Source organism: Notolepis coatsorum (genome assembly GCF_963971535.1).
Source record: "Notolepis coatsorum genome assembly, chromosome: 9".
Lineage (NCBI taxonomy): Eukaryota > Metazoa > Chordata > Actinopteri > Aulopiformes > Paralepididae > Notolepis > Notolepis coatsorum.
In genome coordinates, this window is record NC_140173.1 from 111,095,426 (window position 1) to 111,111,379 (window position 15,954).

Sequence of the window (15,954 nt, forward strand, 5' to 3'; positions counted from 1 at the left end):
CTGTAGTTTGTAGTTTATTACACGCTAAACATTGCCCATTTCCAAAATAATCCAGTGTTTATCCATAGATCGTGAGATATGACGCGTTATATGCAATAAGCCCAAATCGTTCTGGTTGATCACCTGAAACCCCAAATACTCCCAAATCAAAAGGTATATACCATGTACATATGTGCCTTCACAAAATCATCAAGGGGGGACGACGACATGTTTCAGGTTCGGTAAAATAGACATAGAATATACCTTACCTTAGACAGAAGGTACTCCAAAAAGAATAATTCCAATGATCCCATCGGCGATCGCGATTACTCGTTTATATGTAATTACTCGTGTATATGGGAAACTCGCCCCCTCAGAGCGAGTCAGGACAGAAAGGGATCAGAGTTCAAAAGGTAGGCGATACTGCCACCTGGTGAGATTCGATCGTCATTGCAATTCCAACGTAGGCAGACGAATCAGGGACACCTAGAGAGCTCCGGCTGACCGTATAGAACGGGGATCAAAGGAAAAGATCAAAACCAGAGAAATCTCAGGTTTTGGCACTCTACGCATGGCGAGATAACACGATTTATCTCGGGTATGGCACAGAATGAGTTAACTAATGAGACACGGTTGGTCAAGTGGTGTTCCCAGAGTCACAAAGGAAAACTTGTGGGGGGTTGAACACCACCGTAGAGTTCCTCGTCAAAAAGTATAGTGCAAGATGGCATAGTGACACACTAGGTGAGTCCTCCACACTGATACTCTCCCTGTGCGCCTTTACTAGTCTAAAGTGGCCGTCCCAGGAAATACGGCTACATCAAGCAAGAGGTGGATGCGGGCAAATACTGCGGCATGGTCATGCTGGACCTACAAAAGGCCTTCGACACTGTCAATCACACCATTCTGATTGACAAGCTAAAAGCAATAGGTTTTGATAGTTTATCAGTGAGCTGGATACAATCCTACCTGGAGGGGAGAGAACCGATGGTGGAGGTAAACGGTACCCTACCCCCCCCCCCCCCCCCCCCCATCACAGTGAGCTGTGGTGTTCCACAAGGAAGCATACTAGGACCGCTACTATTCCTAATTTATGCAAATGACATGTCGTCAGCTTGTGACTGCAACTTGTTCCTATTTGCGGACGACTCAGCCCTGCTGGTCTCTGACAAGAACAAGTTACAGGTTGAAAAAGCCCTCAGCTCGGAACTAGGCAAAATCTGCATATGGCTCGCCGACAACAAACTATCATTACACATGGGCAAAACAGAGTCCATACTCTTCGGTTCAAATAACAAACTCAGCAAGACCGACGGCTTCTCGGTTACAGTGGGTGACAATAGTCACAAGGAAAGATGAAATTACCTACCTAGGTTCCATCCTAGAGGCTAATCTTTCCTGTGACATAATGGCATCCAATGTAATAAAAAAAGTCAACCAACGAACTCGATTCTTGTACCGGATCTCCTCTCTGGTAAACAAGAATACCCTGAAGACTCTGGCAGGAGCACTCATTCAGGGGTACTACGACTATGCTTGCACCTCATGGTACCAAAGCACCTCAAAGGCACTAAAAAACAAATTACAAACATCTCAAAACAAGCTAGTCAGACTACTGCTTGACCTGACTCCTAGAACCCACCTCACCCCGGCCCACTTTGACAACCTAGGATGGCTTAGAGTAGACGACAGAGTACAGCAACTTGCAATGGGCCTGGTCTACAAGATACACTACGCGACCAAGGTACCCATGTACATGTCAAAATACTTCCCAAAGGTCAGTGAATACCACGATCAGAACACCAGAGGGAGCTCCACAAATCATGTTAAACCCAGATTCGGCTCAAACAAGGGACTAAACACGTTTCGCAATTATGCCACATCAATGTGGAACGCCCTACCCAAAGCTGTAAAGGAATGTGAATCACTACCCACCTTCAAAAACACTCTCAAAGAACACCTACGGGAGACTGCAATTCGAAACTGGCCCTTACAAATGTCTTAACCCAGTTGTACAGTAAATTACCAAGTATGGCTTTGTCAGTATTCCAATGTACAGTGTACAGTGTGTGTCCCCCCCCCTACCCCAACCCCCCCCTCCAATGTACAGCCCCCACCCACCCAACCTCCTCCAATGTACAGTTTCTACGTCAAATGTATAGATGTAGCAGTACTGTCTATCTGTATGTCATGTATGTCATATGTTATGATGAATTGAAAATGGGGGACCCTGATGTAAACAAGACGAAAGTCTTTCTCTGGTCTGCATCCCCTTAACAATTGTATGTATTGAGCTGTACTGTACTGTACCCATTCTGCAATCTGTTAATAAACTTTTCAATCAATCAATCAATCAATCAATCAATCAATCAAGCAAACCGCTGTCATCAGTGATGTAGACTGCGGCTGTGTACCTTTTCAAATGGAACATAAACAGTGAGGAAGAGGTTCACCCCAACGTTAGTAATGTTATAAAATAACGAAGGCTTACGTCTGTGCAGTTTTACCGAATAATAGACCACCGCAACACTTCCGGGATTCTGAAATCGGGGAGGAGATTGCGGGGGGGCAAATTAATGAATGTGGATGAGAGCCTTGACATTAAGTGATTGCAGATACGGCTGTGGGGCTGCTAGAGACATGATCGAATAGACTTGTATGCGCCCGAATCTCCTGAACACGGCGCGAGACATTCCTAATCGATCAGAACTAAATTGGCAGCGAAAAAGACCGTTTTTAAACATCGATTCCCCATGCACATGCGCAGATTGGCCACGGAGTGTGACGCAACGCACATCCACCCTGGAATGTTCCATTAGAGAGGGTGTTGTGAGAATGATAAGATAGAATTAAATATACAGTAAAAGGAACAGTACAAATATACAGAAGTCTACAATGTAATATTGCAGTGTTGTGCATTTATAATCAGTAGCTTAGGCTACATAGTAGGCTAATGACAGCCTATTCTAGTCTAGCAAGTGCTGGTATAGACTAGTAATGTTGATTTTCAGTCATCTATGACATTATTTGCCTAGATATACCGTATATCTAGGCAAAAAATGTCATATATGTCATATATTATACGTCTATACCAGCACCTGCTAGACTAGAATAGGCTGTCATTAGCCTACTATGTAGCCTAAGAAGCTACTGATTATAAATGCACAACACTGTGCAATATTACACTTACTGTAGACTTCTGTATATTTGTACTGTATTCCTTTTACTGTATATTTAATTCCATCTTATCATTCATTTGCCCCCCCCCCCCCCCCCCCCGCAATCTCCTGCCCGATTTCAATGTAACGCGGAAGTGTAGTGGTCTATATGTATTTTTTAGACAAAACTACAAATACCTGGAAGATCCTGGCGATTTCTTCGGTTGTCATGTCGTCTTCCTTGAGTTACGTGTGACTCTCCATGACCGACTGTCAATGCTGGTAAAACTGATTCAAGCTAACAAGACAGTAACTTACACACAAACCGGACAAATTAAATAATAATTTATAAAAAAATATTAAATACAATTAAATTATAATTTAAATAAATAAAAAATCAAGTTCAGCCTGTGGAATCAGTGTATAATATTTTTTTTCTTAAATGTTTGACTTGAGCATAAAATCTAAAGTACGAAAAACAAACTGCTATGCGTTTTTTGTTATCAGATTACCGGTATTTGAATTTTCCAATTTTGGATTCTCAATTGAATATGAAAAGAGCGAATGAAACCAATTTAAATCACTTTAAAAAAGGCATCCAATGGATCTGACCACTAGTTGATAACATTGGCGCTATAGAGCACAGTAGGAGAAAAGGTCCCTGGAAATTCTGTATGACGTGTTCTTTCACAAGGACACAAAGCACGCCACGAGCACAGGGGTGATGTAGTAGAGCACACAAGCACGCCACAAGCACAGGGGTGATGTAGAGCAGCGGTTCTCAACAGGGGTGCCTAGGCAGTAGGCACACCTAGGTGTTATCTGTGTGAAGCTGGCTTTTCATCCATGACAGCTCTGAAAACTAAATATAGGGCCAAGTTGAGCCTTGAGGATGACATGCGTGTTGCCTTGTCAAAGATCTCCCCACGTATTGACAGTATTATTAGCCACCAGCAGCAGCAGACCTCGCATTGAGCTAGAAATGTCCACTGAGTGAACGAGTGCTTATCTTCTGTATTTATTTATATTTTTTGAGAAATGGTAACTTGGTGATCCTTTTCTGTATTTAAATACATGATTTTCTGTTTTTGAGAAATGGTCACACTTATCCAAATATGCATTTTGAATGGAAAACAGTGCAGCTGTAACAGATAGCACTTTAGTGATAATTTTCTGTAATTTTATTTAAAAAAATATGCTATTTGATTTACTACTACAAGCAGTGTAATGTCAACAGTACTAAGCCATTTAGACCTGAAACGCCATTTAGACCTTATTTTGAAAGCAAGCACTTTTGTCATCATTGTAGCAAAAAAGACAGGACCGGAAAAGTCTATCGTATGTAGGGGTGCCCTGGAATATTTTATTGGACACAGGGGTGCCTTGGCAGCAGAAAGGTTGAGAACCCCTGATGTAGAGCACACAAGCACGCCACAAGCACAGGGATGATGTAGAGCAGAGCACACAAGCACGCCACGAGCACAGGGGTGATGTAGAGCACACAAAGAAAGTACACTGTAGGCATGACCTTGTAATTCAAACTGATTGGTTGAAGCTACTGGCTGTCAATCAAAAGAGGTTGGACTCCTTACTTTGCTAAACCGAAAGATGGATGAATGGGCAGGTAAACACAGAGAATGGACATCGCAAGGGTTATACGAGGTCGTACATGTAGCTTGTAGATTATAAAATTGTAAAATAGAAAAAGCGTTGGGACACCTTCAAGTACAATCACAACCTCTACATGAAAGACAACAAATCAGGCAGTTTCTTTACATTATATTTATTACTTCGTAAAAAGTACATTACCTTTTATTTATATATACATTATATTCATGTAATTTCCTGTTCAAGCCTGAATCAGCTCCTGATATAACTAAGAACGCAGTACGACATTATGAACATACGGCTTACAAAACTCAAAGACCCCTTCGGCCAGAGGAGACTTGGTGTGTGTGTGTGCCTGCGTGTGTGTGTGTGTGTGCCTGCGTGCGTGTGTGTGTATGTGTGTGTGTGTGTTGGTGGTGGAGGTTCCTGTTGCTCTGACATAAGGCAGTGATCTGTAGAACAATAGTGTTATCGGACAGAAATGTGCAGTATGATGTCGCTATCGACTGTCCTGAGACAGAGCAGACCCAAACTGACATTTCCAAACTGAATAAATAAGATCAAATAACGATAGCATTGTAATGGCAATTTTCTGGGTTGTGAAAAGCGGTAATAATGATCAAATTACTGTGGCTCAAGATATAACCCTGAAGCATCAATGCAAACTTTTCTACCACATCTAGACCCTTGTCTCTGTCAGTAGTTCTCAATCCTAGGTCCGTGGCCCCCTATAGTCAAAGAGACAGAATGGTTAACTTTGACACAGAATAATGATTTGTATTAAAAATGTTCCAGCTGTTTAACTTAATTATAGGAGGGGGGGCTTTAGACTTGAAATATTAATAATTTCACAAGAAAAATTCATCTGTACCAAAGATTATAAACATGATAATGTATTTGTACCCCAGAATCTGTGACAGATTCCGGAGTAAATGGCTCTAATTAGGACCTACGCCTACATCCATCCATGTCAGCAATGCTCTGCTATCAATAAATTACTGTACTACCTGCTGTACACGGCGCACCACATGCAAGGATACATTCGCAAACGTTCCGATACCAAATCATCACAGTCTCAACCATACAGATGGCTCCTGTTGGGGTCGGGGCTCTTCTGGGAAGTCAGTGATGTACAGTATGCACCCAAGGTACGCAGACATGGCAAGAACACACCCAGATAAACAATAAAGTCAATACTGTACTCTTAAAGTAATCTCATTGTTAGCATATGAAAAAAAATAAACTATTAATATTCTCTAAAAAGTGAGGCGCAGCATCCCTCCATACAGTGCACCACCTCAAGAGAAGCCACCTCTCCACATCCTGGAATGTTGTAGATGCTGAACTACATCAGTGACGACGGCTCAAATCCAACATAACGAGGGTAAACGTGCACAGCCCTCTTAATTTGGGGTATGGAGGAGTCATAAGGTGCCCCAAGTCGCACATTTGATTTATTTATGTTTTGTTCACCTGGTCATTTTGAACGCAGAGGGGGGGTGGGTGAGAATAAGCTTACGTCATGTGGGCTCGTTGCTGCTCCTTTGACCGACTCCTTTGGGTTAATATAATAGAATTCTGCCTCTGAAACCAAACATTGGAAATATATAAAATATGCCTTTGTTTTACTATACATTAATGTTTTCAATTCTAGGTGGACTCTCAGTGGTTTGATAAGAGAGTGATATGTTTTCTTCTTTTAAGACACATTGCCCCTGATAATGTCAGACATTACATGCAGTACCTAATTTTTTTTACTAAAGAAACAAAAAAACAAATAAGTTATTCACTAGGATTTTTAACGTCCCTGCCAGAGATGTCTAGATTAATACGAGTCACAGGCTTCACTAGCGCAGCCATGAGGTCAACTTTGTATTCTCAAGTCAAGACCGCCTGTTGGGTGAGTCGTCAGGGAATAACAACCAAAATTATGCTGTGCGTCGTGTATCTTTTTTTTTATCTACTTTTTCTCCCCATTTTCTATTTTTCTCCCATCCCAATTTCGTATTATCCAATTCTACCCTCCCCTGTCTCGAACGTTGTTAGGCCATACCTCCCACTGGTCGGCTGCAATGTGGACGAAGCCTTGCATCACGTGTCCCCTCCGGTACACGAGGAGGCAGCCGTCGCATCTTTTCACCTGCATAGCGCGATCTCTCAGCGGCGAGGAGTAACGCGTGGGAGGCTCACACTGCCCCCGTTGCTTCCTGATTCTGCTGTACAGGCGCACCAACCGACCTGTAGGAGTCGATGTCCACAACGTCCGATCCCCACCCACCGTTTTTCCCACCCCCTAATACTGCCAATTGTATTAGTATGAACGACCAGCCAAGCCGGAATCAACGCCGAGAGCTGGGCTCGAACCCAGCATCTCCTGCGTTAGTGGCGAGCGCCTTGCCCACTGCGCCACTTAGCCGCCCACTCCATGCGTCGTGTATCTTAACGTCAAACTCATTAGAATAAATATTGTTTTGTGTGTTTTTCCAATAGTCTGTGTGGTCTGGAAGAGATGAGATAAAAGCAATGCTAGGTCCACATTTTCTTTCTTTTCTTAAGACATGGACCGTGCACGACCATAACCATGCGCTAGGTGGTTCAGAGAAACTAGTGAGAGCTACCAGGAGCCCCGACAGGGACAGAAGAGACAGCGTGTTGTTTTAAAAGAGGACAGATGAGAGAGGGGGACAGGAAGGGGACCAACATGTCTATTTGACCTGGTCAAACGGGCTGGTGGGCCGCAGCCCGGGGAGCAGCGGAACGGGGGAGGTGGCCTCCATGAGGGCGGGGTTGAGGATGATTGGCAGGGACAAGGGAGGCACGCCCACCTGGAGGGGCGAGGCCAGGGGCTGAAGGATGAGTGGAGACTGACTCGTGGGAGATGGAGCCTGGGTCAGGGGCATCTTGACGAGGGCAGGCAGAGGGGGCGTCGACGGGGGCACCGGGGACGATCTGTCCATTCCTAAAAAAAAAAAAATTTAATGAGAGAGAGAGTTTACATTAATTCCACAAATCAGTATCTTATTCAGACGGAGTACTAGAATGAAAAATCACTTGGACGCAATCTAGTTACCGTTAACACATTCAGTGCCATTCACTGATTTACACGTTTCTGAGGCCCGACAGTTGAGTGCCAATCACGTGTTAACACGTTTCTGAATAGTTTTGGGCTGTGCGTCGATTATATAGGTCCGGGCGGACTTTTCTTTGTCGGACAAGTGTAGCGGTTATAACGCTCGGATTGAGGAGAAACAATTACTCCCGATCCGTGTTCTGTGGTGGATAATGTTAGCGAAACGATGGACATCAATACTTGGAATGGCGATCAGATAATTGGAATACTCTTTTCGGGGTACATCCTAGTCAAGGTAAGGGCTATATGGCATCAATCTTGCGTTGATCCAAGAATGTTTTCATTGCGATCCGAGCGTATGTGTGCAACGCTAGTCCATAACGTACCCCCCCCCCCCTTTCATGCATTCATGATGGAACATATACCTATCATATGCATTTGATTTTTTAATTGTGACGTGTGTAGGGACAAAAAAAATGCATTTAGTATAATACATGTTGCGGCTTATAACCAGCCTCTCAGGAATTGGCCTGGATCATTCCAAAATAACACTCATATTCACCACGGTATAGACCACTACACTTCTGCGTTACATTGAAATCGGGGAGGAGATTGCGGGGGGAGCAAATTAATGAATGTGGATGAGAGCCGTGATGCAAGTGGTTGCAGCTACGGCTGTGGGGGTGCTAGAGACATGATCGAATAGACTTGTATGCGCCTGAATCTCCTGAACACGGCGCGACCCATTCCTAATCGATCAGAACTAAATCGGCAGAGAAAAAGCCCATTTTTAAGCACCTATTCCCCATGCACATGCGCAGATTGCCCACGGATTGTGACGCCACGCACACCCGCCTTGGAATGTTCCATTAGAGGGGGTCATCAATACTGGCAAATGTGTCAATCACAGATACTTCCTCTCTGTATCGACACCCCGGTGTTGCTGCAGCCGACTATCGCATATGGTGTCTCTCAGGCATTCTGTAGTCGACATGTGTCAACAAATGTACATGCCTGTTTGAATTTATGTTGTGCCGTTGTTACTGTAAAAATGTAATGATTGTGATATGATGTTAATGAGACGATGAGCTGTATGTGTGTGTCACTGGAATTTCCCCGTGAGGGATTAATAAAGATATCCTTTTTTCTCATACTTGTAGACAAACTAATCTTAAGTGTACCTCAGTGAAACGTCAAATACTGCTTTTATGGGAAAATAGGAAAAAAGAGATGGATACCAATGTTGGAGAGGTGTTGACCACGGCCAATAAGTGCAATAAGCCGGAGAGCTAACGGCAGCAGAACTCGAGAACTACTAGGAATGTCTGATCACTAAGTGTCTGACTCTTACCACATAAACTGCACAGACCACAACGTATAATGTATGGCGTATAATATCATGCCAGTTAGGGTACAGTACCTTGTGTATACTGTATCTTGTGCATACTGTATACTTTACTAACCGATAGTATATATTCAGATTCTAAGTGTTTATTGCCCATAATTATTGTGATGTACAATATAACTGATGGGGCACACATACTCTGCTTACTTGCTCATATTCTTATATTCAGAGTTAATTATATTGTTTACACTAATAATTTGTATCTTTACTATAGTTGTATTGTCTCTAATATGTATTCTACTATTACCATGCCCGTACCTGTACCTCCCTTCCGCCCCTCCCCCGTGCTGCTATGGTGCCCGAATTTCCCCCAAGGGGATCAATAAAGGAATATCTTATCTTATGTTTAATTAGTCTTGATGAAGACTATACATGTCAAAGTATTTTTTCAAAATACAGCTTTTTAAACCCTATGTTGCTCTCTATGACCTCTATGTTTTGCTTTAGGGCCACGTTGAGCACCATTACCATTGGCACTAGGTGGTGGGGGCTCCTGGGGTGACACTGGTCTGCTGGAGGTCTTTGGCTCTGCAGGCACAGGGGAGGGAGCCAGGGCGGGGGATGGAGAGCCGGGGGGAGAGCCAGGCTGGGCAGGCTCCGGGTCTGAAAACAGACGAACGACACACAAACATTAGAATCAGATAAAGTAAACCTTCTCAGGATTCACAGCCATGGGAGAGAACTGCACACAATGAACTGACTAACTTCAGTGATACGTACTGTATCTTTACTGCATCTTGCTTAATAGAAGACAAACAATGCGCTTCGCAAAAGCGCAGGTTAGTTTCTACTGAAAGGAAGGGATCAAAGTGAAAGCTCCTCCCACTCTGGACGTGTGCGAGTGTTCTCTAATTTAGATATTTCGTTGCTAGGGGAATAGCTTGGACCCAAGTGTATTTCCTGCCAACTACTGATATTAGCTAACACTGCAACAGGAAATAACATTTTGAATGTTTATGTTGTCAAGTTGAAACTGTAGAACAAGTGCGCTAGTGTTTTATAGGTGCCCAGAAGGGTGCTTGGTAAATGGACTGCATTCATATAGCGCTTTTATCCAACATTCACACACCGACAGCAGAGGCAACCATGCAAGGTGCCTGCCTCGGTGCCTGCTCCAGCAGTTAAGGGTTAAGTGTCTTACTCTTCGGCAGACTGCCAGGAGAAGCCGGAATCGAACCAGGAACCTTCAGATTACCAGACGACCTCTCCACCTCCTGAGCCACTGTTTGTGTGTCTAATCTGGTGTTGCAGCCTGGCCAACTGTGTGACTGAGTAAGCACGCACAAGCACGTACTAGATGATACAGACTCATGAGTATCCTAACCTCTTTTTGAACACAGATTTATTTTTGGAATAGAGGTCACCACCAAAGAAGAGGTCAGCCATTCCTGGGGGCTGATTACATCATCTCTAGGACTGAAGGCACGGGTGCAGGCTGGTACTGCAATGTGAATCGCAGCATACATCGTTGATCTCAATTCACTGAGCTTTTTTTTTTTTTTTTTTTAACTTTGACCAGTCAGCTGGTTCTTTTTAGCGTTTATCGCTTTTTCATCGCATTCATACTTGGTCAAGTTCGACCGACAGAAGCAGGCTGAAAGGGTTCAGATGGGGGGGAAGACACTCTGGGAAAGGCACGGCTGCCGTCCGGGATTCGAACGCGCTCAGCCCTAGATCCGTGACGAGCACGGTTGTCCACGGCGCTGAAATAGCACTCGCGGTACGTGGTGAGCTACTGGAGCTCCCCTTCACTGAGCTTTTTATGGTACGTGTTGCCTGTTAGCAAGCACCCCCAAAATTGGCCATTTTAGTTTTCGTTTTTGAGGACGGCATACTTTTTTTGCAAACCAAAACAACATACTTTATACTTATAGCACATGCATGAGCCTGGTCGCTTTTGAAAGATGACATTCTGAAGTTTCAGATTCCAGAAAAAAATTAACTTTTAGTGCTAACGTAATACAGTTACATAGGTCTGAACTTGAGTTGAAAAAAAACTTGTTACTCAAGTTTTTCTGTAGTAGTTAGTAGTCCAGAGGTAGTATTTCCCCAGAAGGTGGTATGGCTTACAAATCCAGATGGAGCCATAGCCTGAAGTAGGGCTGGGCGATATGGCCTCTAAATGATATCACAATATATTTTTGCTCCATCACGATACACGATATATATTGCGATATTTTGATATTTCCTCTAAAGCACTTAAAAATGCTTGATTTAACCCTTTGATAGATACAGTCACGCCAATATGATGATTATATATAAAACTCTGTTGTCAAGCCTCCTCAATATAACCCCCCCCACCCCCCTTTCCTCACTAATGGAACTGGTGTCGTGGATCACTCCCCTGTGAGCTTTTCCAGGGTTAGCGGCTAACGTTGGTTAGCTTAGTTAACGGCTAACTTAGTTACCACCTCTCTAGGCGCGTGTATGTGCGTGTACGTGCATGTACGTGACGTAAATTGGGCGAGTGTGTGTGTCTGTGTGAGGGAGAGAGGAAAGTGCTGCGCTAAAGTAAGTCTCATATCAGCCGCGGTGGCTTAGAAACTGACGTGAGGTTTTGTGCAAAACATCACGATGTCCATGATATGTTTAAAAGGTGTATCGTTAATTAATTGTACCCGATATTTATTTAATATCGTCATATTGCCCACCCCTAGCCTGAAGCCTTATGTAGTACATATCCAAATTTCATAAAGATCCATTCAGAAATGAGTGATTAGGAGTGATTTTGGTAAACTGTGTACAAAGAAAAACTCAGTTTTCTCATTGACTTCAATTAATTTGGCTTCCTGTTAAAGAATTTAGTTGTTCACCTAGATCCCTGATTCACACATCCCCACATGGGGTATCATTGGAAGCCACACACATTGGCTACAATGATCCACAATCCTTTTCGAGATTGGATCTAGATTGACGGAACTACTGCAGCCTGAGTCGGGAGTGGTATTTTGCGCAATACCGTGTACTTTGCACAAGCCTCAAATACCGGCATGTAACTCGAGAACCGTTGAACGGATTTTGTCGCTATCGACAGGCAACAAATAAGCCTTCAATTGGATATATATATTGTATTACAAAATATGCACACCCGAGCCACTAGGGGTTGCCAAAGTGCCGGTTGCAAAAAGTCCGAAAAACTGCCCTGATATAGGCTGTCGCAGCTTAAAGGGGAACTCCAACATTTTGGGAAATTAGCTTATTTAACATCTTCCCTGGAGTTAGACAAGAAGATACATAGCTTTTTTGTCTCTGTGCGTGCATTTTAGCTTTGGGAATAGACGCTCCGTTAGCATAGCTTAGCTTCATCACTGGAAGTGAGGCAGGACAGTAGCCTTACAGTGCCTTACAGTGTATTGCAAGGTCTGACATTGACCAAACTTGATATGCATGACCTTGGTGGGCTCTAGGTCAACTCCTGAAAAGGGGGTCAATGTCAGACTTTGCAATCAAAAGTTAGGGGGCTAATAACCCTTGCCATAATTTCAGTGCGCCCCCTAACTTTTGATTGCAAGGTCTGACATTGACCCCCTTTTCAGGAGTTGACCTAGAGCCCACCAAGGTCATGCATATCAAATTTGGTCAATGTCAGACCTTGCAATACACTGTAAGGCACTGTAAGGCTACTGTCCTGCCTCACTTCCAGTGATGAAGCTAAGCTATGCTAACGGAGCGTCTATTCCCAAAGCTAAAATGCACGCACAGAGACAAAAAAGGTATGTATCTTCTTGTCTAACTCCAGGGAAGATGTTAAATAAGCTAATTTCCCAAAATGTTGGAGTTCCCCTTTAAGAGGTCGGTCAGGTCTCGTGTCAAGTATAACATTTTGAAAGTAGACTGAACCGAAGCCAATACAATAAATGCACTGTACAGTATATTACAAAATTATACTTACACTAGATACATTCTGCTTACACTAGATACATTCTGCTTCCACTAGATACATTCTGCTTACACTAGATACATTCTACTTACACTATATACATGCTGCTTCCACTAGATACATTCTGCTTACACTAGATACATTCTACTTACACTAGATACATTCTACTTACATTAGATACATTCTGCTTATACTAGATACATTCTACTTACACTAGATACATTCTGCTTTTACTAGATACATTCTGCTTATACTAGATACATTCACAATGGAGTTCTCTTGTTAAAGGGGACATGTCTTGCTATTCCTTTCACTATTTGGGCAACTTTACACAATTCCTGAGAGTCTATGGAACACATCTGTAAAGTTTTTTTCAAAAACATTCATTGCTTTGTATTTCTAATCAAGAACTCAAAAGCAGCATTTTTCCACTTCAAGATTTCAAGCTGTTTTTGGGCTGGGCTCCGCCCATAAGCGCTTTGAGTGACAGTCACCCACAGTCCGCACTGGCAGAGAGAGAGATATAGAGAGATTGAGGGGGATAATAATTAATTTCGCCGCTTGTTTCAAATTACAATATATACCCCTGTGAATATTATTGCACGGATCGGAATACGGGCGCACGCGTGGGAGTCAAAGATATTTTGACAGTGATATGCGAGTGCTCCCAGGGAGAAGCCCCATCCCCACGGCGCGCCGGTCATGAGGTTGTGTGTGTGTAAATGCGTGCGTTTCCCCGACAGAAGCTCCTGTCCCTCTCTCTCCCTCTCCCTCTCTCTCGTTCTCTGCCTCTCTCTGTCGAAACCCGTTTGAGGAAGTGTCGGGTATTTCCACTCGCTCTGTTGAGCGAATGGTTGCACTACAACCATAGAGGGGGCGTTACTGCAGATCAGTGCCTATTCACGTCAGCAAAACAGTCAAATAAGAATGACCTAGTTCACTGGGGGAGGAGATTGTCTCAACTGAATTAGAGCAATCCGCCAAAATGAGAATTAGAGACAGACTAGTGCACTGCAACCCTGCCCGAGCCCGACGGGGCCCTACCCAACCCGACGGGTTCGGGCTGGGTAGGGCTTTGTTTTTAAATAAATAATTCAGGCTCGGCCGGGCAGCGCTGTCTTTTATTTATTTTAATTATTTTTTATTGCGCGCTCTCTATACTCATATAACTAGGGTTATAGGATAACCTTAAGTTTCGTTTTCCTTAAGTTTCGTTTTCTCTTTTGCGCAAGCTGTCATCAGAGAAACATTTGGATGTAATTACCGCAGCGCGCAGGGAGAACTCGAGGGGAGTAGAACAGTGATGAAGCCCTCAGGTGGATGATGAACAAATGAACCGGACCGAAGTGGCATTGGTTGTGTTGGAATATAGCCAGTTGGCGAACGTTTTAATTTGTTCTTGGATGTATGTAGCCGGTTGGCGAAGTTTTGTTAACGTTGTTCAACGCGTTGCTGACGTCAACAGCGAAGTGGTGAGTCTGATGTTTATTATTTGCTGGTGTGGGGTCGCTGCTGCCCTGTTCTGTTGTGCTTTCATTATGTTGCAATGCTCGAAATCTGATTTCTGTTTTCTGTTTGTTTGTATAGTGACTGAGTAGGCTATTGTGTCGTGTGTGTGTCAAAGAAGATTCCAATACGTTTTACGAGGCTGCCGTGTGAGTCAGTCTAATAAGCGAGCACTGGGACGGCATTCTAATAAGAGCGAAACAGGCTATGTAAATGCTTCTTAGTTTTCAGCGTGATATGCGTTATTTAGGCAGACCTATTGGACATTTTCGTTTTTGTTTATTTATTAACCCTTTAATCGCCAAGGACGACTTTAGACGTCATTGCTCGCCATGCTTAATCTGCCAATGACGTCGTACAGCGTCTTTGAGATCAATATTTCAAAAATCTGTCATGGCAATCATATTTCACCCACGGAGACTTGAGACTTGCTGTTGATCTCCTCTCAACTCTCCAACGGTTCAAGACCGCCATCTGGTGGCGGATCGGCGAATCGCCAAAACCGGAAGTGAGCGGCAGGAAGTGGTGCTCACCCATATTTCGTCCGGCCACTCGCTATCGCTAGCGGGACTCCAGCTTGATACACTGGATAGCGATCCGTTGCCAATAACTCTTTAAACAACATGATTTGGACGTATATAGTATTATACAACCTGGAACTGGACCAACAAGATCGACATCCCATAATAGCGAACTTTCTGCTCCACGCTGATCGCCCAACGCTACGAGGAAGCTGCGGTGAGTTTCAGCGTGTTTGATTATTATTATACATACACACTGCTCCGATCAACATATCACCCATACTAAATAAATGATTTAATGTTGGCCACTACATTTGATGATCTAATATATGTATTTAGGGCTATAACTCACGTTCTGCAGAATGCTGCAGAAAACGATAAAAACATATTTATACTTTAGACCGTATTTTAGTATGAATATGTGGTAGAACGTTGCTACATCCTAAACGATAGATACTTGACGTTGAATGGGCCATAGTAATGTCAATTTAGCAATACAATTAAAAAAGTTATAGCCCTGCAAAGAAGGGGAACATCTCCATAGACAAATAGAGCTGGCAGAGGATGATTATAAGTGTGGCAGAGAAAGGGTTAAGTTAATATATAAACAGAGTTTAGAATATTTAAAACAAAAAAATTATTTAATATTTGGCTATATAATTAATGCTTATTTAGTTTTCACTATCTGTTATTTAGGTAGACCTATTGAACATTTTCGTTTTTGTTTATTTATTAAGTTCATATAAACCCGTGTTTCGAATATTTAAAACAAATACAAATCAAAAATAAATTTTAAATCTAATATTTTTTAATTTTTTTTTGGGTTT

General features: G+C 43.1%; 1 protein-coding gene across 4 annotated transcripts in view; it reads right to left on the reverse strand.

The window, feature by feature from the left end:
- Positions 1-4,928: 4,928 nt before the first annotated feature.
- gbf1 (golgi brefeldin A resistant guanine nucleotide exchange factor 1) overlaps positions 4,929-15,954 on the reverse strand; it is a 221,188-nt gene continuing 210,162 nt past the window's right edge. For all 4 annotated transcript variants that reach the window (XM_084322245.1, XM_084322244.1, XM_084322243.1 and 1 more), the window contains 2 exons: positions 9,689-9,823; positions 4,929-7,704 (listed from right to left, as the gene is read on the reverse strand). In XM_084322245.1, coding sequence (XP_084178371.1) covers positions 7,451-7,704; positions 9,689-9,823 — 389 coding nt within the window. In that variant the 3' untranslated portion in view covers positions 4,929-7,450. The remainder of the gene's footprint in view (positions 7,705-9,688; positions 9,824-15,954) is intronic.